The 22927-nt window shown below is 37.9% G+C and overlaps 1 protein-coding gene across 1 annotated transcript in view; it reads right to left on the reverse strand.

Annotated features, from left to right (window-relative positions):
- The window catches only part of znf804a (zinc finger protein 804A), a 79352-nt gene extending 59395 nt beyond the window's left edge, over positions 1 to 19957 (reverse strand). The window contains exon 1 of the mRNA XM_052142087.1: positions 19320 to 19957. Coding sequence (XP_051998047.1) covers positions 19320 to 19430 — 111 coding nt within the window. The 5' untranslated portion in view covers positions 19431 to 19957. The remainder of the gene's footprint in view (positions 1 to 19319) is intronic.
- Positions 19958 to 22927: the final 2970 nt, after the last annotated feature.

Consider the following 22927-nt stretch of genomic DNA (forward strand, 5'->3'; position numbering starts at 1 on the left):
CTCAGGTCATGGCAACTATTTTAAGTTGTCTAATGTTAGACTACAAAAGTGTGTGCTTTCTTTTTTTCTTATTTTTGTCAAATATCCCTTGTGACTTAAAGTAGATACTTTAAGTGGTCAGCCATTTGGGGAGATGGGGGTGGGAGGGCCTCCAAGTAGAGGTCAAACAATTGATCATTATAATATGATTAGTCAATTAATCAATGGCAATTGTTGCTTTTGAATCTCTTGGTTATTGTAAAAAATCAATGATGACTGTTCACAGATATTTTTTTCCACTGTGTATGTCAGGTTAGGTTTGTTTATAGTGTATTCATTCATGGAGCACATTTATTAGGAACACCTGTATGCATACCTATTCATACTATTATTTAATAAGCCAATTGTATGGAGCAATGCATAAAATCATGCAGATACGGGTCAGGAGTTTCAGTTTATTTTCAAATCAACCATCAGAATGGGGAAAAATTTTGATCTCAGTGACGCTGGCATGATTCTTGGTGCCAGACGGGCTGGTTTGAGTATTTTTGTAACTGCCGATCTGAGTCTGTATAGTTTTCTCAGAATGGTGCCAAAAACCAAAAAACATCCAGAGAGCAGCAGTTCTGTGGACGGAAATGCCTTGTTAATGAGATTAATTGGCCGACTAATCAGTTAAAGTTTTTCATTCAACACCTTAGTTAGCGATATCGGTAAAATCCAATATTGGTCAACCTCTACTCCAAAGCTGTGTGTCCAGAAGCCTCACAGAACTGTGATTTGATTGCCATGCGATATAATGGGTAGGATATTGGGGATGAATGACAGCCATCCCTGCAATTTAAATCTCTAGATACCTTGCCTGAACTCTGCTGATACTGCGAGAACATAAGCCAAATCCTGGCACTTGCCCAGACCCTGAGCTGAACCCGAATCCTCCCCTGAGTCCTAGCACACCTCTCTCCATCCTTCCTCGTCATGTAATTTTAGTCCACTACCCCACAAGCACACCGGAGCCTTTGAGCAGAGCCACATTCAACAACAACACCGATAAACACTGTAGCACAGAGTGCAAGGAAAATAAAACAATGTATTAAATGTATCCCAACATGTATAGCAATCTCAAGGTGGTCTGCTGTTTCAAAAACATAGCTGCGGTTAGGCAATCTCTGAAATCATAATCTGGAAATTGAGAATTGCAGGAACCAAAGAATAGATCTTAAATCATTTTTGAATATGTAGGAATAGTGCACCCAAAAATAAAATATCTGCCCTCATTTACTCTCATGTTGTTCCAAACCTGTGTGACTGTCTTTCTTCAATGGAACATAAATGAAGATGTTAGACAGAATAGTATTTCATAGCTTAATTTTTCCATACAATGAAAGTGAATGGTGACTTAAGCTATCATTCTGCCTAATATCTCCTTTTGCATTCCATTGAAGAAAGCAAGTCATATAGGTTTTGAACAAAATTAGTTTGAGTAAATGGTAACAGAATTTTACTTTTTGTGTGAACTATTCCTTTAAGGTAAAGCTATAGATACAGAAACATTGTCAGTCTGAAGATGGAATTGGGCGATGCTGGAAAACTATAAAGGAGATAATGTTTTCACACATGTGGAAAAAATTAAATAAAGACGACAAGTGAAATTCTGAAGTTATCACCACACACACAGAAATCGACAAACAAACATGTATAGTAAACACAAAGAAAACACACATACACACACTGCTCCATAAAGCTGTCTCTTTGAGCTGTGCTGTTTTAATTTACACAGCCAGCACCAACTCTATCTCTCTCCACGCTGACCATGCACATTCCCCGGGATTCTTCTACTGCCATTACTACTGCTGTTGTTTCAAGCAGAGATTAAATGAGAGGCCAGAGGAAGATAAATTTTGAGGATCTGCTGGGTTGCCAGACAAAAAAAAAAATCAATGCTTTTTCTATGGGAGAATTTTAATGAAGGAACAGCAGAACTAGCCTTACAAATCACCAGCAGGTTTAGAGCGATTGAAGCTCTATGTAATCTTTAGAACTCTTCGTGTAAAGCTAAAGTAAGAACTATTTGTGTGTGTTTCATAAAATAAATAAGCCTTTCACTCTAATATGTCAGGCAGGCTCTTTTAAGACATACGTTTGTCAGTCAGATGTGCTGTTTACATTACCTAAGTGTGAGGCAGAATTAATGGTCAGAGCTGAAATATGCAAGGGTTTGTTGTTGCCATCAGTCTCTGCTGGCACAGTTTCCGTTTCACTCACAAATGCAGCTCCTCAATCTTACTTCTCAGCTCTGAGATGCATCTATCTTTTGATTTAAATCCTTCCTCTGATATAGGAATGGAGGGTATTGATAGCATTGTCTAAAAGAAGAGTACTCTGCATGCTTAGGAAACGTTTAGAGACAGTGAGATCATGAGTAACATCCAGGGGTCATCACCTAGTCAGCAAATGGAGTTAATTATCAGAGGTTCAGGAGGAGCATGTTATTTTAATCTGACAATTCACGGCCCTATGAGTAGGAGGAGTACATAAGGAAATATAGGAGTACCGCTGCTTACATGCTTCCCATGAAAATTCTCCTGACATCCCTCCTCCACCCCAACTCCACCTGTTCTCTAGATTCATCATTTATATTATAAATGATAAGTAAAGTAAGTAAAGTAAAATAAGTAAAGTCCGGGGGATGATAAAGACTCGAGTCGAGTCTCGAGCTCCGAGCCCTCCAGTATATGGACAGCAAGCCAAATATGTTTACCTCTTCTATACAAGATTACATTAACTAACTAATGAACTGACAGATATTTTTGTTAGAATACAATTTGACTGGATACCAATAAATTATGGACATTTTTAACAATATTAAGGAACAAATGTGTGAGCTGAATGCATGTCATTCAATGAAGTCCCTTGAAAGCAAAGGGATTAGGGTCAGTTTCTTTAAAGTGCATAGTGCAGTAAATTGTAGTTTTGCTTTGGCAAGTCCAGATTTGCCACTTCTCATTGTTGATAATTTAAGTTGCTATATTGTCTGACCACACCTCATACACTCCATTAACCAATCATCTTTCCTTTGGCTGGAATTTCACAGATAACTAGATAGATCAATTTACTGGAAATACAGTAAATGTCTTGTTTGAGTGAAGTTTGACCTTTGAACCCTGAGAATGCACATATATCACGCAACCTTAAAATGACCTTGCAGAGAATGTTAAATGTAAATTAGTCAGACAAAAAGCTCATTATCATACATTATAACTGGATTTTAACATACTCTTTCATTTACAGATTTTGGTAATACTTTATAAACAGATTATTTGTGTTAATATTATTTAACACAATATTTAACATGAACTAACAATGAACAACATTTGTATAACAGGTATTTGTCTTTAATGTTTAATGTTAATTTCTACATATGCTTACAGGTGTATATTTATTTTTATTTATTTTTTTACTTTCAAAGTATAAGTTAAGATTAACTCATGCATTTTAAACTAACGTGACCAATATACTATATGTAGATTAACATTAACTACAAATAATAAATTCTACACAAAATCATTGTTCATTGTTAGTTTATTAAACCCAATACAGTAACTAAAGTTATAATAAACAGAACAATATTGTAAAATGTTGTCCAGATTTTCTTTTCTTTTTTTAATCATAATATGTTTCGGCAGACGCAATTTGCACCCTGTTGCAAATAAAGGTAGATGCTATTTGCACCCCGTGCAGTGTTTTTCCCACAGACACACCATGCCAACCCCTACCCCTAAACCTAACCCTCCTTTACAAAAATGAAGTATCTCCATGTTTTGTAGTAAAATCATAGTAACCACAAAATTAATCATGATTACTATATTAACACCATACTACTGTAGTAACACCATAGTTAATTGCCTCAAAAATATGGTCCACACCCCCCACCCCAAAAAATATGGTTACTGCAATATTACTATAGTAAAAATACATTTATATTTATTTTGATTTATTATGATAAGTTGTACTAATAAAATATTAGGAGTGGAGATAGGAAACAGAATGGGAAAATGAGGTGGACAAAGGCAGATTCGAACCCGGGTCACCTGCACAAAAAGGCACAATTGCACCAGCGTTATGCACCACACCACAGCAGCAGCACTTATAATGCAATTTGCTTTACATTTTTTATATATCTACTAGATTGGGGGGCAAATAGCTGCACTGTGTGGCAGGTGCTATTTACACCTGGGTGCAAATAGTCATTCCGGAAGTTGTGTTTTTACACAGACAGATACATTTGTCTGTGTACGCAAATGTTGTTGATCACTTGTGACTGTAGAGAGGAGAGATTAGAGAGGTCATTCAGAGGCTACTATGGGGACTGCCCTGTATGGCAGGGGGAAGAGGGGATTATGGGATTGCACATGCATGCTGTACATTGGTTAGGGACTAGCAGGGAACCCTGGAAGATTGTGCAAGATCATGCAGTACTGAGTCTTTGTTGGATTTTCATTGGCCCAAATCAGAGAAATCTTTCCTTGCCTGATGTAATGTGTGCCTCTGTACTTTTAGATATGCACATATTAAAACGTTCTCCCTTTGACTGTCACTCACTCAGCCTGTTGTCATAAAAAAGGGCCTATACATATGATGCCAACAAAAGTGCTCAGATTCCGGAGGCAAAAGAGTTTATGCCTGACACCTTGTCACATCACTCATTTTATTTGGCTCTGTGTGTACATTTGTTTGTTAAACTTTCATCTCACCGTGCCTACTGCAAGACAAGCAGCCTTGCACCAGGGCTCAGGGGCAGAACAGCATGAAATTGCTGTAATAACGTGCATGTGTGATATATATGAAGTGAACCACCATGGCTTTAAACACATGACAGGCAACAACAACGTTTGAATCCCAAGGAATCTGCTCCAAACCTTAACGAGGATCACTTTGTAATTTGCTTGAGTATTTATTGCAGCTTTGGAATGGGGATTTAAATGTCAATTATCGCCATGGCTACCACATGAAAGGCTGGTGGTTTTCTCCTTTCTAAAGTCCAGATCATAGCCTTCTCTGAATGAGATGTAATCATAGAGATGGTATGGGAAACTATAAAAACCTCAGGTAAATGTAATATATTATTTAACATAATTGAATTTTAACATACGTAGGTCTGAGTGCAAACAAGTAAAAAAAAAAAAAAAGAAAATTAGATTTACATTTTTTTTCAATGAAAACAACCATCTGATGCACCCAAAAATGGCAAGAGCTTTCCAATATTCGCAGTCTATAATCTGATTTTCCAGGTAATCAGGGTACACTCCTTTCACCAGTCCACTGGGAAACAAAGTAATGTTAAAAACTTCAAAAGCAAAGTGCCTGTGGAAATAATTTGTAAACCATTCTTACCTAAATTACACAAAATGTTATTCTGATTGTGTTTCATGAATGAGGCCTAATGAGTGCTTCTTAGGTAGTTCTAGTCATTGGATTTGCAAGTTTGCAAAGTTCATGTCATCAGATCTTAAAAAGATATTTAAGGGTTTTATTTTAGGTAGACACAGTATTCTCAATAAGCTGTATTTCAATTTGTTTGTTTCAATTTGCACATAATTTCACTCTAATATCGAAACAATATAAAAAAATTTATATCGGTACTATGAAATTTAGGGAGCCATTATCATGCATAATCCTGTATGTGCAATATATGTACATTTAAATGGAAAGAAACATAATATACGTAAATTATAAGCAGTAACAAAATGGTGAGTCTCCAAAAGTACCCATGATTTTATATGAACATTTTAGATTTGAATATAACCAATTAATTAATAATAATCAGCAATAAAGATATATTTTTAGGTAAAAAGGCATTTTATCTATCCAAAAATGTCTACTTTAAAATACATCTAAAAGCCAAACAATAAAATCTAGACATTTCATCAGCTGTTTCAATACCTTTTTGAACATTGCTATAGTTATACAAACATGGAAGCCTGAAGAAAATAATAACACCGCCCAAATGCCACACTGTGAATTTGCTTTGGAGAGGCCAGGGCTGAAATGTCAGGTAGCATTTCATGATGTGAACCTCACCTCTCTAAACACATATCAGACTCTCTAAACACTCTGTCAATTAGTTCACATTCTGATCATAGAAACTAATCACGTGCAGAGTTAAGTCTACAAGCAAACCCTGGCAAAGATTTGAAGTGTGTTTGGAACGTAAACACATTGACCTGTACAAATAAACACATGCAAAATGGGAAAACACAAGACATGAATACACACTCAAATTTGCACACACAGACTCTAGTTCAATGAATGCATATGGACACAAACTGGAAGGTGATTTTTAATTGTAACCTCTGGAATGCAGGCATGGCTTTGAATTTGTATAGTGATTAGTTGGTTATGATTTATCTATTTCATTTTAAACACTTGAACACAAATCATTCCGATATCAAATGCAAGTGCTAGTGTCTGACCCTGACTCCGCCTCCTGGATCTAACTGATTGCAGATTAAGAGGCGGCTGGCAGGAGACTGCACAGGCGCCTCCGCCCCAGCCTGACTCCATTTTGCCCAGAGATGAAGGTGACGACACTTGAATAATTAACAACAGCAAATAGAGACTTCAAGCTCTGGTCTCTCTGGTGGAGAGGAAAAAATCTCTGTGATTTCGACTGTGGCATGATTGTTGGTGTCAGACGGCTGGTTTGAGTATTTCTGTAACTGCTGATCGCCTGGGATTTTCACATACAACATTCTCAATACAAAAACAAACCAAAAAAATACTTTATTAAAGATATATTCTCTGAAAAGTATTTATATATCATGCAGTTTTTATTCTTAAGTAAATGTATCTTTTTTTAATGGTGTGTAAATATTTTAACTGGAAAACTACACAAAATAATATAAAAATATTTTTATTTATTTCTCGTGAATCAAAAAAGGTGAATTTTAAACTATCTTCAGCTGTTTTCCATACAACAACAGTCCATAATGACTGCCATGATAAAATGGTCCATACTACTCACATGCTATTTTCCAAGCTTCTCTGGAGCCATATGAAGGCTTTGTGTGCTGAATAAAAGTCTTTGTTCACTGATTCAATTGTTGCAGTTCATTCCTCTCTGCTGCAGCTGTCAAATGAAATATTGCAACTATAGTGCAGGTTTTAATTCATGATGCCATATGATCACACGGGAAATGAACATGCTGCCTGAAATCTACCCCATTTTGCATTACTGACAATTGCCCTCCCCCATCAGACATTTTTGCAACAATTTAATAACATATTCTCCTTTCCCTGTGGTGCTACTGATACTTCTGAGACACAGGTTCTGGTCCTGTGGAAACAAGATAGTAGTCTTGTTTACATCAACAATGGTGAGCGCAATTTGGGATGTTATATTATCGATGTGTACTCCACTGATGGTTAGGTTTAAGATATATAGGGCACTGGTTAAAATTTTCAGTAAGCACTGACTGACAGCAGAACTTTCGACCTCCTGTAGACTAATTTACAGTGTAATCAGTCTGCATGATGTTTTAAGATGTGGTTAAGCCGATTTTTGATGTGATTTTCAGGAGTGAGCTCATTAACATAATCGCCGGGCAGGCGGAGGGAGACTGTAATGCGCATTACTGTCTGCCAGTGGGAGGTTGATAATCACTTCATTGTCGGCAATCCCTGCTGAGGTAATGGTTCCAGCAATGGAAAAAAGATCCACTATGACTGATCCAATCAATCCGTCGTCGGGGCAGATCCTTTTGTTCTCCTCAAGTGACCAATGAGCTTCTTCTTTGACCGAAAAACTGACAAGACGTTAAGCTGATCTAAACTTTTTCATCTGTAATCAAACTTAACTGCATATTATTACAAACGCTGATTGTAATTGTGACGAGGAGAAGGGCGAGGCCAGGCCGTGATGGAGCACGGCTGGCACTGAATCAGCTGATCAGCGAGAGAGCAAGATAAGGGGCTGCTGGAGACGCCGGTTCGAGGGAGAGAAATGCACATGGCCGCATTGCATGTGTGTCTGTGTCCTTACGTTTTATGTTGTTTTAAGTTAATTTATGTCATTAAAGTTAATTTTTACTGTTCAGCTGGTTCCCACCTCCTCCTTGCCCATTGTTTAACTTTTACAGTAATCCAGGGATTAGTGATTCTGTTACTAAGCAGTCTTTTCCCTACAAAAATGACATGAAATCAGAGAGGATGGACAACATTCTGTTTTTATTGACAAAATTGATTTACTCACTGAAAGCTGCTTATGGACATACACATTCAAGGGCAAACCTCGAGGGGATAAATATGCAATCACAGACTTTCATGAGGTATGTTACTCCATGAATGCCTTCTAAATCACTCTTTTACAATTGTTTATGCTCATGCAGTACTATTGTTGCTTTTTCAGCAAGCACCAAGTGACAGAGAGAGCGAGTTGCGATGAGTTTATATGTGTGTCACCCCTTCACCACTTTGTATCGGCAAGTGTGTCAGACCTCCAACTGAATAGAGCGAGTTATGTAACACCTTCGGACAAAACGAGTTGTTCTAAGTCTGCTATTGTGATGCCAGCTTTACGAGACAAATGAGAACCAATGCCGTTTGATATGACATGTCCATGTGACTTTTGTAGTCTATTTCAGGGCTTCGGCGAGGGGAATGCTATCAGTGAATAATGCCTTAAAATAAGTTGTTTTTGTCACACAATACTATTTCATTTTATGGCTTCAGAAGAATTTGGATATAGCACATGAGTAGTATGACCGACATAAGAGTGAATAAGTAAGGCAAAAGTTTTCCTTTTAGTTGTTTAGAGCTCATCAGAAATACTGTGTTCACCTTAAGGGCTCCTCACAATTTCTCTCTGCACCTCTCTCCCTGTATCTACATCTGTGCTCAAACACACCTTGACAGTCTTCCTCTCCCCGCACTCGCTGCTGAGAAAAAAAATAAAAGCTCAGGTAAAGCGGGAGTTGGGAAGCAGTAAAGCTTAATGAGCTGAGGACCTGGCGCTGCTTTACTCAGTGTTTACATGTTTGCTCAGTCTGTGAAAACATTTTTGGGGGGTTAGAAGAGAAAGAAGTGCTTCACTTCTATCAAGCATCCAATCAATTGAGGCAAGGCAGCTGGGAAGCTCTGCACTATAATAACACTCAAAGGAATGGGAACATTAAAAGGCTCTCAACCCTCATATTGCGGTGACTGCACAACCACAACGCTCTCTCTCCAATGCTTTACCTGTACTTTCCTCTACCTAATGCGTTTACTGCACCATGTATTTCACTCTGCCTCTATATTATTTAGCATAAACACTAAAGCATAGTGGCCCCTTTGGAGAGTGTTAAGTGTCGCAGTCTTTCGGGGTCAGAGTGGATTTGTCACAGGCCACAGTATGGAAAGAATCATCTCTCAGGAGGTAGAAGCAGATCTACATTGCCCTTCATTTGTGCAAGGCCAGGGCTGGGACGGTATTTATTCCACTGCTACAAGTACAAAAGCTTCCCAATGCGTAGAAAATTGCTGTCAAAGTTCAATGATTATACGGAGACGGGCAGTTCAATGCAGGAGATCGGTCTCATTGAGTTCAGATGTTTTTCTACATCGAAACAGCAGGTAAATTATAGACCCTCTGTTTCTTGGCCAGTTTGGCTTAAATATTTATGAGGGTAAGAAGAAAACAATGGGTTGACAGAGTAGGATCGCAGCAAACGTTTCATCTCCGAACATCAGGTGAGCCAGATACAGGAATGAGAAAGGGTAAAGCTGCCATGCTACTGTGTAATTGTGTTATTATACCTCAGAAGCGAGCTTTCAGTGAAAACCTGTTGTGCCTTTGTGCCTTCTAAATACACAGTTTATTCAATGGGGTATTTTCTGGGAATCAGTGTGAAAATAGGTTCACCATCAGGAAAGAACATGGGATTAGCACTTCCATAAATTCCCTGAAATCTGCACTGTGCCTTTTTAGTACAAAGAGGAGGAGAACAACACAACCAGGGCAAGAGATTTGATTTGTCACATTGAATACCTCCAAACACACACACACACACACACATTTCTACAGAAACAAACACTGTGACTGCAGGGTTTGGAGAGAATGATTCCATTGTTATAAAGTTAACAGCACTGTGAAATGAAATTGATGCAGTCCTAGAAGCAAAACGCCATATTCAAGGTATTTAAATGAACATGGCGTTTATGAGTAACAGAAGGCCATGAATAGAGTGAATTTTAATCAGTTAAGTTTGAGTGTGTGTGCATGCCACACATTCGTCTCAGGCACACGTAAAGTTAACTACATCTGTCTGCATACAGTGGTGATGACAGGCCCTGGGTTCTCCCCATCTGTAAATAATGCATGCTGCATGGTGTGATAGCTAAACGCTTGATTCTCCCCTTAACACCTGGATGGTAAAATGCAATGAAAGGTTGCAGAGGCTAATCGCCTGCGCCACTACATTAATTACCCGGCAGCATAGCTCTGGTCACTGCTAGAGCTGGATTTCTGCTGTAATTCTCAATTAGGAAGGAATTCAGAGCAGCACATCCGCACGCACACACACATACACGTTGTGCTTTCCCAGCAAGAAAAGACAAAGGGTAAGAGGAACATAATAACATTTTGCCCTTTTTTTCTCCCTCTCCTCCCTCTGTTTGGTCTCATTCTTTTTCTCTGTGTGTGTGATTAGGCTAGGCTTGAGTCTGTTGCTGCCTCAACTCTGCACACAGAGGCAATGGTGATTAGGGCTTCACGGACAGTGCATGGAAAACGATGTGCTTTGGAAGGTGGCATGGAGATTGCAGGCCACAGGACCATGCTCAGTGGAGTCAAATGGTCAAATCAGAGATTGCATGGCAATGGCACCAAAAATCCCATGTCAGCACAGTTTAACACAAAAGGAGATGACTGCGTTTCACTAGATGCGGAACAATTTAAGCTGTCAAATGCGCATAGCACATTCAGTGTCAAAATAAAAGCTCTAGGTGAAAGTGAAGTAAATAGGACAGAAAATATATGACTTGTATATAAAACAAATCAAATCCTCAAAATAAAAATGATAATTCAATATTATATTTATATAATAAACATGACTGGGTCCCACAGTAAAAATGTTGTATTATGCAATATTCAACTGGGTCCTAAAACAAGTGAAGTAGTTTTTGCACATCTTGTTCATTCACTTTTTTATTTTTAATACATGGAAAATAATGCTTTTTATTAAGCTACTATGTGATATAAAATATCACAAGTATTTATTAAATATAATTTTTCCTTTAGTAAAAGCTGTGGGGAACATGCCGTCATTATTTTTAAATAGATTTGTATTAATTGCCTTTAAAAATATATAGTATCTGCTTAACTACAATGGCTTTTTGAATAAAATTATGGTTCCTCTGATTAAAAAAATAAATAAATAAAAATGTTTTCAAAATTTTACACCATTTCAGAGCAAATACATAATTCTATCACAGGTCAAAATCCCTGTATTGAAGTATAAATGTAAACAGAGTCTGTTTCTATAAAAAACAGATGTGTGTCAAAACATTAGGCTTTGCAGTCTTAATGCAGCATTACAGACCTGCCACTGTCTGATATGTTTTTACTAAGACAACAATATTGTCTAGAAATGGAAGTGGAGCGTAGTTCTAGCGGGAAGACCAGCAGGTGTACATCATCACATCATTAGCTGGATAACTCCTAGCCAATCGCACGTAAGCCATTGCTTTATAAGTCCGCTCACAATCTATCACATTGCTGTTTCGGTGTGCTAACACAGCAACCTCCACCTCCCCACCACCACCAGTTGAGCCCTGTCCTGCAGGGGGGTAGGCTCCTCGCCCCTGCCTCCTATCTCCGGCAGGACATGACGGTTCCGGGTACAACTCCCTCGGACTGCCGGACGGGGCCTACGCCAAAGAGAGAGACATCACCTCCCGTTTTACATCTATCAAATAAATGGCATCTCAAACTTCACTCAAGCCTGCATGTCTTCCCGATAGAAAAGTAAATATACTCTCTGCTCTTGGCAGAATAACTTAAGTAGCTATAAGTATTACAATATAATTCACTTGAATTTACTGGAATACTTGATACTGCTGTTAGTCACCTGAAAAAATGTGAAGAACTTTTTATTCTGTTGCATGTATTTGTTTCTCAGTTCTTATTTTATTAATTGCTGTTTATCTTGAGTAATTGCTTGAGAACTTAAAAACAATGTTAACTTAAGAAATTATTGAAGGCTAAATGCCAATGTGTTGAAGTAATATGTATATAAGCCTTTAAATGTTAAATAAAATAGTGTATACAATAACATAGGCTATTACTACTGGTATCGAAATTTTACTGTAATACTGAATTTTGATATTAACGTGAATAATTTTTAGGATTGTTGATGATCAGCTGTCATATAACAAGTACAAATGAATACAGTACTGTCTAGAGTTGGACATCATTATGACTGCAATTTGGTTCAGCCCGGGTGTAATGAGGTAGCCTTGTTATGGATGTAAAAGCATGTAAAACATATGCATAAATAATTTGTATTATAATTTTTGCCATTCAACAATAAGAAAAATAGCAATATTCGCAGAAAAAGTGGGGTGCTCTATGGTCAGAGGTTCAAAGCTAAATAACCATGGCACTCATATTGCATTGAAAAGCTTTTATTATTCCATGCTTGTAGACAAATTTGGGAATGTTAAACATTTTGTCTAGCAATTTGATAATAAAGGTATTTGTTAACCTCTTAACGATGGGTGGTTCAAAAATGTACATTTAATACATTTAATTTATGTTTAATGCATGTTTAAACTGTGAAATTGTAAACTAGTATTGACATCCAATATATCAATTGAAAGATCTTGGTCTGAAGATTTTATATTTTGAAGTGATTTTGACAATCACAAAGTTACAACAAAAAATTTTTATTAAACGTGTCAAGAGCGAAAATCAAAATACGACAAATGATACCGGAAGTTCTGACCTTTATTGTCTTCCATCCAAACAACGATGAGCACAATCCTCCAAACTTCGGTATGCTTTTCATTGCAAGAGTCCAATAAATAAACTCCATTAAAGATTTTAGTCCAAAAATGTACAAATATGAAGAAATATTGATCAATCTGTCTTTGTTCATGGTTTACATATTCAACATGTTATCATTCATGTCCATTCTCTGCAAAATCTTGCACACGGTATATTTTTTCAGTTGCAAAACACCCAAACATGATATTTGTGAGGGTTTTATGAACAAAATGAGCCCTCCCTCAAATTTTCTGTGCAATTGTGATTGGGTAGTCACTCAAAATAGCCAAACAGGATAGTCGACACGAGTGATGTAAAGATTTACGTAATCCATGTTTGTCTCTGGATAAAACCGACCAATGAAAAGCTAGATCATTTTTGACTGATGTCTCATGTAGCCAATAAAAGACGAAAACAATGATATAAGGGTTGTATATATCCCTGATGGCATTCGAAGGATCAGAGTGTAAAACCGAGGACTGTGTTTGTTTGTGTTTGCGCTTTTACGCACGGTGTGCAGTTATAGCGTGTTACCGTTGAACATGAAGAACTTGGCATTTGGACCCGCAATCTGATCCACCCTCCGTGGCTTCAGTCTCCATCACTGAGGGTATTAAGAACACATTTTCCCGACTGCATTTTTTCACTCAAACCATTTGTTCAACTGCACACCCAGGGGACTTGGACGTGTCATTCAAGGCGATATGAGCCACCCTCCCCGGCTTAGCTCACCTTGAGTTAGATCCAGGAGCACATGTGCTCCCAATGAACTGATTTAGTCATTTTTTCACTGATGTGTCTTTACTGTTCACCCAGGGCCTTTAGACTCTGCCTCAAGCTGAAAGGCGCCACCCTCCTCAGCTTCAGTCACCATGACCAAGGGCCTGGAGGAACCGCACCTCCAGCATTTTTTCACTCAAACCTCCTGTTCAACTGCTCATCCAGGGGCATTTTTTGTTTTAAATGTAATTTTTTTCCACTGCTTTTTGTTCAATATGCATTGCGAGAAGGTGTGCTCCAGGCTTCGCTGACTGTGATCGAAGTCGGGGAGAGTGAGGCTCCCCGGCTTGAGGCAGTGGCTAAAGGCCCTGGCTGAACGGCAGAGCAAAAGCTCTGAAAAAAGTCAATTTACATTTGTATAGGGAAAAAATTAACAGAAGCATCTTTATTGAAAGTAAAAGTTTATTTCCATTGCAAGATTTCACTTCTTTTCACATTTTTTTTATAAAATGCATGAATACTGTATATATGGAATGCATTATAGTATATTCCCAAATAATAAAACAAAAATATATATTCATGAATATTTTGATTTGTGGGGTATTTTTTACATTGAAATATAAACAAATTGTGTATTTTGAACCACTTTCAACATTTGGTTTACGTAGTTACTACTAGTGGTCTATTGGCACGGCTCCAAGTGGCCTTTTTGGAAGTACACTTACCTATATTATTATGGAAGAAAGATTTTTGGTCATATTGACTTCAAAATTGTGTCAGACCTTCATCAGACATGTGGCTTTGTATCAGATATGTTTTTGATAGTATTGTATATTTAAAAATAAAAAAGCATTTCATAAATAATATTTGCGGTCACTGTTAAAAATATTTGAATAACACATTTTTTTTATACTAAAATGATACATTTTACCCACAATTGTGTTTGTAAACCTTCTTGTGTTCAAGAACTGGAAGAGTTTTACTTTGGTATGTCATTTTCAAGCTCTTGTGCAAAAAGAGGCCAGATGTTAATGTTATAAGAATGCCTGTTTGTTTTGTTTTTTTAGCTTTTTAGAGCAATTTTCACTGTTCACAAAAGATTTCTTTTTATATTTCTGTTATTATCAAAAAAATATCTGCATTATTTGAATCAGTATATATATATATATATATATATATATATATATATATATATATATATATATATCATTATCATCTATTCATGAGGTAGTGGATATGGTTGGTGGGAGCACAGATCAATATTTTTCAGGGGGCCCAGAATTCCCTAGCTACAGCCCTGGCCATGCATCTGCCAATAGAGGCAATGAGGCCATATATATTTAGTGAAAGAACCTTTCACAGAGCACAATTGCATCTGAAAGTGGCATCACTGAGTAGAAATGGATGCTCACATCACAGCTCAGTGGGGAGATAGGCTGACTTAGCAACAACTGTGGGGAAATCGATACAAGCATTGAAATAACCCTGTTGATATGCATATTCATGGAGGCTAATGCAAGGGGGAAAATTCCACACAGGCACTGGTGCTCACTCAGTGTCTGACTTTATAACTTGAGTCCCCTGACATGGCTCAGTTCCAAGCAGGTATTCATTACATTTAGTACAGTAGGACAGAATTTTTTAAAGCCTCATCTCACATGAACAAAACAATAAACAAGACTGATAGTAATAATGACAGTATGAGGCAACATATGAGTGAAAATCAAATTTCTGTTTATTTGTCGTAAGGCGAACAGTGTCATCAAAAACGTATCATCAAAACTACAAATTATATTTTAAAAAATATACTTTTTTAAGTTTGATATAAATTGTAATTATATATATATATATATATATACACTCACCTAAAGGATTATTAGGAACACCATACCAATACTGTGTTTGACCCCCTTTCTCCTTCAGAACTGCCTTAATTCTACGTGGCATTAATTCAACAAGGTGCTGAAAGCATTCTTTAGAAATGTTGGCCCATATTGATAGGATAGCATCTTGCAGTTGATGGAGATTTGTGGGATGCACATCCAGGGCACAAAGCTCCCGTTCCACCACATCCCAAAGATGCTCTATTGGGTTGAGATCTGGTGACTGTGGGGGCCATTTTAGTACAGTGAACTCATTGTCATGTTCAAGAAACCAATTTGAAATGATTCGAGCTTTGTGACATGGTGCATTATCCTGCTGGAAGTAGCCATCAGAGGATGGGTACATGGTGGCCATAAAGGGATGGACATGGTCAGAAACAATGCTCAGGTAGGCCGTGGCATTTAAACGATGCCCAATTGGCACTAAGGGGCCTAAAGTGTGCCAAGAAAACATCCCCCACACCATTACACCACCACCTGCCTGCACAGTGGTAACAAGGCATGATGGATCCATGTTCTCATTCTGTTTACGCCAAATTCTGACTCTACCATCTGAATGTCTCAACAGAAATCGAGACTCATCAGACCAGGCAACCTTTTTCCAGTCTTCAACTGTCCAATTTTGGTGAGCTCTTGCAAATTGTAGCCTCTTTTTCCTATTTGTAGTGGAGATGAGTGGTACCCGGTGGGGTCTTCTGCTGTTGTAGCCCATCCGCCTCAAGGTTGTGCATGTTGTGGCTTCACAAATGCTTTGCTGCATACCTCGGTTGTAACGAGTGGTTATTTCAGGCAAAGTTGCTCTTCTATCAGCTTGAATCAGTCGGCCCATTCTCCTCTGACCTCTAGCATCATTTTCGCCCACAGGACTGCCGCATACTGGATGTTTTTCCCTTTTCACACCATTCTTTGTAAACCCTAGAAATGGTTGTGCATGAAAATCCCAGTAACTGAGCAGATTGTGAAATACTCAGACCGGCCCGTTTGGCAACAACAACCATGCCACACTCAAAATTGCTTAAATCACCTTTCTTTCCCATTCTGACATTCAGTTTGGAGTTCAGGAATTGTCTTGACCAGGACCACACCCATAAATGCATTGAAGCAACTGCCATGTGATTGGTTGATTAGATAATTGCATTAATGAGAAATTGAACAGGTGTTCCTAATAATCCTTTAGGTGAGTGTGTATATATATATATATATATATATATATATATATATATATATATATATATATATATATATATATATATATATATATATATATAATTCACACAGTGTTTACTTTTAAATAGTTTTGAACACGCTCTGTTTCATACACGCATCTGTTTCAACTTACTCATCATTCATTAGCCTTAATCTAAAAGATAAAATAGTGTCCAGTCAAACCTTCTTTGTCTAATCTAATTTAATACACTGTGTTATTATACAAATTAGATTATCAGCATAACAATTTGAGTGAAAAGTGGTATTGAAAAATTAACATGAATTTTAAAAGGTATGCACATTTGCTATACCCCCCTTTTTGCTTTAATGAACACATGCACTCGAGCTGGCATAGACTTTTGCAAATTTTGCAGATTTTGCAAAACCTGATGATCCATGTTATTCCAGCAGAATATGAGAATGTTCCAAAACGCATACTGTGTGCTTTAAAGGTAGCCATAAAATCAGACTTTTTATACAAAAGGACTTAACATGGTCAATGTCAATTTGAATAGTGCCCCACAACTTCTCCATCGTTTAATGTCATAACATTTTGTTGCAAAATCTTAAAACTGTTTATTTATTTATATTTCTAGGATTTAATTTAAAACAATATTTTCAAAGTGGATTCAGACTTTTAAACGCCATGCAGTGGTTTCCCTTGACATTGTTAATTTCCCTAACAGTTAAACAATGGGTTAAAGTAGAACATTGGTAAAGACTTTATCATGGGTCAACAAAGATCACCTTTACCCTCAAATTGTCATGTCTTTTTCAATTTTTTTTTTCCTCACTCTCTCCCAACATCATCAACAGGTGAACTCTTTAAACCAACCCTCTGATGCGTGGAGTTATCTGAGAGATAACGAGAGCAAGTATCTCTAATTACAGGATGTATTTCACTGAGTGGCTCTCTATTTCACAGAGTAAAAGTACTGTTGCATGAGAGTGTCTATATGGGAGCACTCACACTCTCAAGTTGTACCGTTATTAGCCCACTATTATACAAGCGTCTCTCCTCTCCTTTTCTCTCCGTCTGAGCCTCGCTGAACAAATGTTCTACAGCACAAAGCTTTTCTTCTGGACTAAAATATCACTGCACCAGGAGAGCAAGCCAGATGGCACCGCACCAGCACTGGGATAAGCACAGCTTTCTAACCCAGCATTTAATTCCCATACAACTCAGTGTACATGCTTTTGTGTGCATGAGTGTATAATTTACAGCTGCTCTATGCAGCAGAGAGAGTAATGAGTGAAACTTACTGTGTTACAGAGTGGTGGCCGTGAAGCACGCATGCACACGGTGCTCCTCCTTAATTCTACAATCAATGACATAAGGTTCTCTTAGTGATGGAGTGGGAGATGTGCCGAATCTGATAACTGCGTTGCGATTGAGCAGATGACGTGCACCGAAAAACTCATTCTACTTTTCTTCTATGCTCGAGAAACAATCTGTTGCTGCATTCACAGTTATGTCACCCAAACGTTCCCTCAGCATTAGCCTTTCAGCTGGAGGCGGGAGGCAGATGAGCAGCATTGGCGCTTGATCCCAAGCCAAGAGCTTCAATATTTCATCTCCAATCATTTTTTATTCTTTTTAGAGGAGGCTGCTGTCAAGAAAGCTCTGTTTCCCCAACTGACAAAGATGACAAGAGCAGGCTTGATAGGGCGGGCAGTGAAAGAGAGTATGAAATTTCCCTTCTACATTTAAAAGCTTTGAAAGATGCTTCCTTTCATCAAATAAGCGCTTAAATTATATGACTCTGTACGGCTGCATCATTCATCATACTACTTTGTATATATAATTGTGCTTAACTTGCCAACAAAATAAAAAAAATTACAAAATTCTTCAAAATATATACTTTACTAATCCTGATTTTGTTTTAAAAGTTCCTTTTGTGGTGCCCTAGATAAAGTGGGTTTGTAGGAGAGTTTGTGTGGAAATAGATGCAGTTTTGTGATTGCAGAAACATGAGGATTATTTTAGGGCAGTCAGACTAAATCCCAGGTCTTGATTGTGTGTACAGATTAATTTTATCCCTATCCATCTGTTTGGAATTTAGTTATGGGCACTGGTTGGACTCACATTTACTTTCTCCATCTGCAACTCTTCTAATATACAGGAAGCACACATTAATTTATTTCACCCTTTGCAACATACTTTTTCAGGTCACAATACTGACCAGGGATTAGAAGTCCCTGGTCGAATTTAACATTGGTTTTCCTAATTTCCATATTTTCCTTGTAATTACACATGTATTGAGTCTTAATAATAATTTAACTAATGCGTAATTACTTATGTTATAATTGTCTTATAACTACAGATTGTTTACTATATTATGAATTGTAGTAACATGCGATATGTGTACGAATGTAGTGTTATCATAGTACTAAAAAGTTTCCAAAGGCCTTTTGCTGTAAGATTACAGGCTTCAAAACACGGATGGAAACATTTCAAACATTCCAAAGCACATTACGAAATACACATTCAAAAGGGAGATATTTACCAAGTTTTTGTTGCCATTTTTGCAGAGGGGGCCTCGGAAAACTCCCTTGATGTTTCTAAAGTGTCCATTGCTGAGGTGAGTGGAGCTGATGACAATGTAGTAACACGCCATGGGGGACCCGAAACTTCCAAGCTTCCATGCACGGAGTCCAACAGAGAGCTAAACAAGTCCACCCAACAAGCCTTTTCTTTTGTTTGCTTACTTTGCTTATGTCTCAGTCTCAGAAGAAAGACTCACTTTCCGTTAGTCAGGAATAGAGCAAGCATGTTACCTCATCCTCTTGGATCCTCATATACTGGTGAGTATAATTTTTCCCAGTCTGTTACAGTCAATTTGGGGCTCTATCTCACGTGGCTTTGTTTCTTCTAGTAGCCTCCAGCAATGCGTTATCCCAATCTCTCCTCTTCTGTGCAAGAGCAACGGATGGTAAGATAGAGCTGCTTGCTTGTTGTTTCCTCTCTCTGAGTCTCAGCTCTCTGTGCTGAGATGAAGTGTGTCTGGGCAGAGTCTCCTGCTCAGTTTGCAAGTGATATGCGCTAGTGAGAGAGCTCCGCTAGGTCTGGCGAAGGGAAGCATGGTGTTATAGCATGCCGTGCGTTACCGGTCCAATGAATGGGGCCAATGGCAAACAAGCCCCTGGTCTGATAGCGAGGACTGGGATGAGAATTGCATCTGTCACATGCTGTTCATCCTGATCCACTGAGTCAGCCTCTGCTCCCCAGCCAACCAGGATTCAGCATCATTTTCCTTTCACACACCCCCTCTCTCTCCCTCATTACTCTCTCTCTCTCTCTCTCTCTCTCTCTCTCTCTCTCTCTCTCTCTCTCTCTCGTGAACGCGTTCTTTCTCAATAAGGAGCTGAGGCAGCAGATAGGAGCAGGTAAAGGAGGACTGAGATGCTCTGAGAGATGCTTCAGTATGTGTTACATCCACTCTCATCCATATTTTATTAGGTTAATCTGTGTGATAGCAGCTATAAAAAGATTAATGTGTTCTACAACACAGATACGTGGAAATCAGAAATCTCCAGTGCTGCAATTTACAAGCATGGGACATCTACTAATGCGCAAATGTAAAGCTATTGTTAGAACCTAAATTTACATGCAGATATGATAGAATTGAAGATTCATGAATCCTTTTTAAAGAAAATTACATTATAAATGCCAACTGAAGAGAGATCAAACAGCAATTTCTAACTAATTTTATTTTAATGAAGACTGGAAAACAAGCTCCAAAACAGAGCATTGGTTGAGTACTGGGAATCCTGTCAGAGTTCTGTAGATGTGCTGCTTGTCTATTTAAGGGCTACAATTACTGCAGCACTAAACAGAGGAGTAAGATGAAGATAAATAAAAATAGCAAGAAAAAAGCACTACAAGATTCTATAGAGCATGTGGTAGCATGAAACAAGCCAGAGAGAAAGAGACAGAGAGAGAGTTCCTCTCCCACCCCCCAAGTTTAGAAGAGCAATAATGCCTCGTAACTAAGCAACGCAGTTTCTGAATCAATTCTGAATTGCATACAGTAGGAGAGGCAGATGTAAGGGGCAAGACGAGTGGGTGCACGCATGTAGAAGTGTGTACAAATGTGTCCTGCAATATGGTAAGAGACATTGTAACTGATTAGTTTGCGCAAAAAAAATAAAAAATATGAAATATGCCATACGTGCACTATATTAATGAAAACTTCAGGAAGATGTCTTGGCATGTTTGAAACTGCAGCATAATTAAGTGGAGTGGAAGCAAGATATCTTGGAAAGCACTGCAACCAACTGCCAATTAAAATGAACCATCAGGGGCTGATTTCAAATGGGAGAACAAATGCTGCTATTTGTTTTTTGAGTGTTTGAACCTCCTCTTGAAAACACTTTCATACAGGGGCAAGTCCAGGGTGCAATTTATTGTATATTAAGGTCTAAACCCCCACCAAAGGAAGTTAAAATAGAAGGTTTGGCGAGTCTTAAAAGTATACAATGTTTTTTCATTTAAGTAAACAATTGAATAGGGTTTTAATACATTCTAACCACAGCAACATTACACTGCTTAACCGATTTTCATTAGAATAATTATTGGATGAAACTTCTACAAAACCTAAACACTATCATTATTTATCACTTTGCATTGACTTATACTGATATACATATCACAACTATTTTACACAAGTTTTGCGCTTTGACCCAAAAAGACAATGCTAGTTGTGCAAGACTAACATGAACAGATTGCACTAACAAATTTCACATTGTTCATTAAAAATTATAATAATAACAATAATAATAATAATGCATTTAGCTGCAAGCAGCAATTGTCAGGGTTCAAGCCCTTTGTAAGTTGCTGAATATTTACTTTTAACCGTTATAAAGCCACAAAGCTCCAGATTTATACATCCATTTTGCTGAAATTTGATTGGCTGTTGGCGGACATGTTTTTTTCATTTTTCTGAGTCATATTGTAGAATATTTGGGCATTTGGACCCTACAGGAAGCATACCAATTTTCAACTTCATTGATAATACAGTTGCAGATTTATGAGCATTTTTTTTGTTTGGCGATGTTGCATGTAGACTCAAAATGTGCTGTTGTAGATGTGTCTCAAGTTTTGTAACATATGGCTTTATGGCTTCGTAGATATTGGTCAATATGTACAAAATGGACGACACCTGACCAATTAATTGACTTATATCTTCGCAACGCTTCGACGAATCAAAATTCCTTTGATAACTTTTTGTCAGAAGAGATCATAGTAGACACGCATCTATTTTTGTGAGAATCAGATATACGGCCAAGGAGGAGTTAGAAAATTTTCCTTTTTTAGAAAATTAGAATAGTGTAAACATTTTAGGCAGTTAACAAGGTGATACTCAAAAGGCCCCTTGCTACCCTGAGTCAAATGAAAGAAACCGGAAGTGTCTATGATGTTCTGGTGCAGAGGAATGGGATTTGTTACATGGTTGCTAGGGTAACCCCATGTGGTTGCTAGGCAGTTACGAAAGTAAAACTCAAAAGGCTACTTGCTATCCTGAGTGAAATGAAAGAAACTGGAAGTGTCTATGATATTCTGGTACAGATATATGTGATTTGTTACATGGTTGCTAGGGTAACCCCATCTGGTTGCTAAGCAGTTTCTAGGTGATACACCAAATTTTCCTTGCTACCCTGAGTCAAATGAAAGAAACTAGAAGTGTCTACGATGTTCTGGTGCAGAGATATGTGATTTGATACTTGGTTGCTAGGGTAACAGCATCTGGTTGCTAAGCAGCTACCAAGGTGATACTCAAAAGGCTCCTTGCTACCCTGAGACAAATGAAAGAAACTGGAAGTGTCTATGATATTCTGGTACAGATATATGTGATTTATTACTTGGTTGCTAGGGTAACCCAGTCTGGTTGCTTGGCAGTTACCAAGGTGATACTCAAAAGGCTCCTTGATATCCTGAGTCCAGTGAATGAAACCAGATGTGTCTATGAAATTCTGATCCTGAAATTCCCATCTAAGCATTTTGAATGGAAGTCAATTGAGTTTGTTTGCTATGTTGCCCTAAATGGTTGCTAGGGTGTGGCTAAGTAGTTTCAATGATGATACCTGAAGTCTGATTTCTCACCCAAGTAAAACA

Source organism: Xyrauchen texanus, chromosome 14 (genome assembly GCF_025860055.1).
Source record: "Xyrauchen texanus isolate HMW12.3.18 chromosome 14, RBS_HiC_50CHRs, whole genome shotgun sequence".
NCBI classification, from domain to species: Eukaryota; Metazoa; Chordata; class Actinopteri; order Cypriniformes; family Catostomidae; genus Xyrauchen; species Xyrauchen texanus.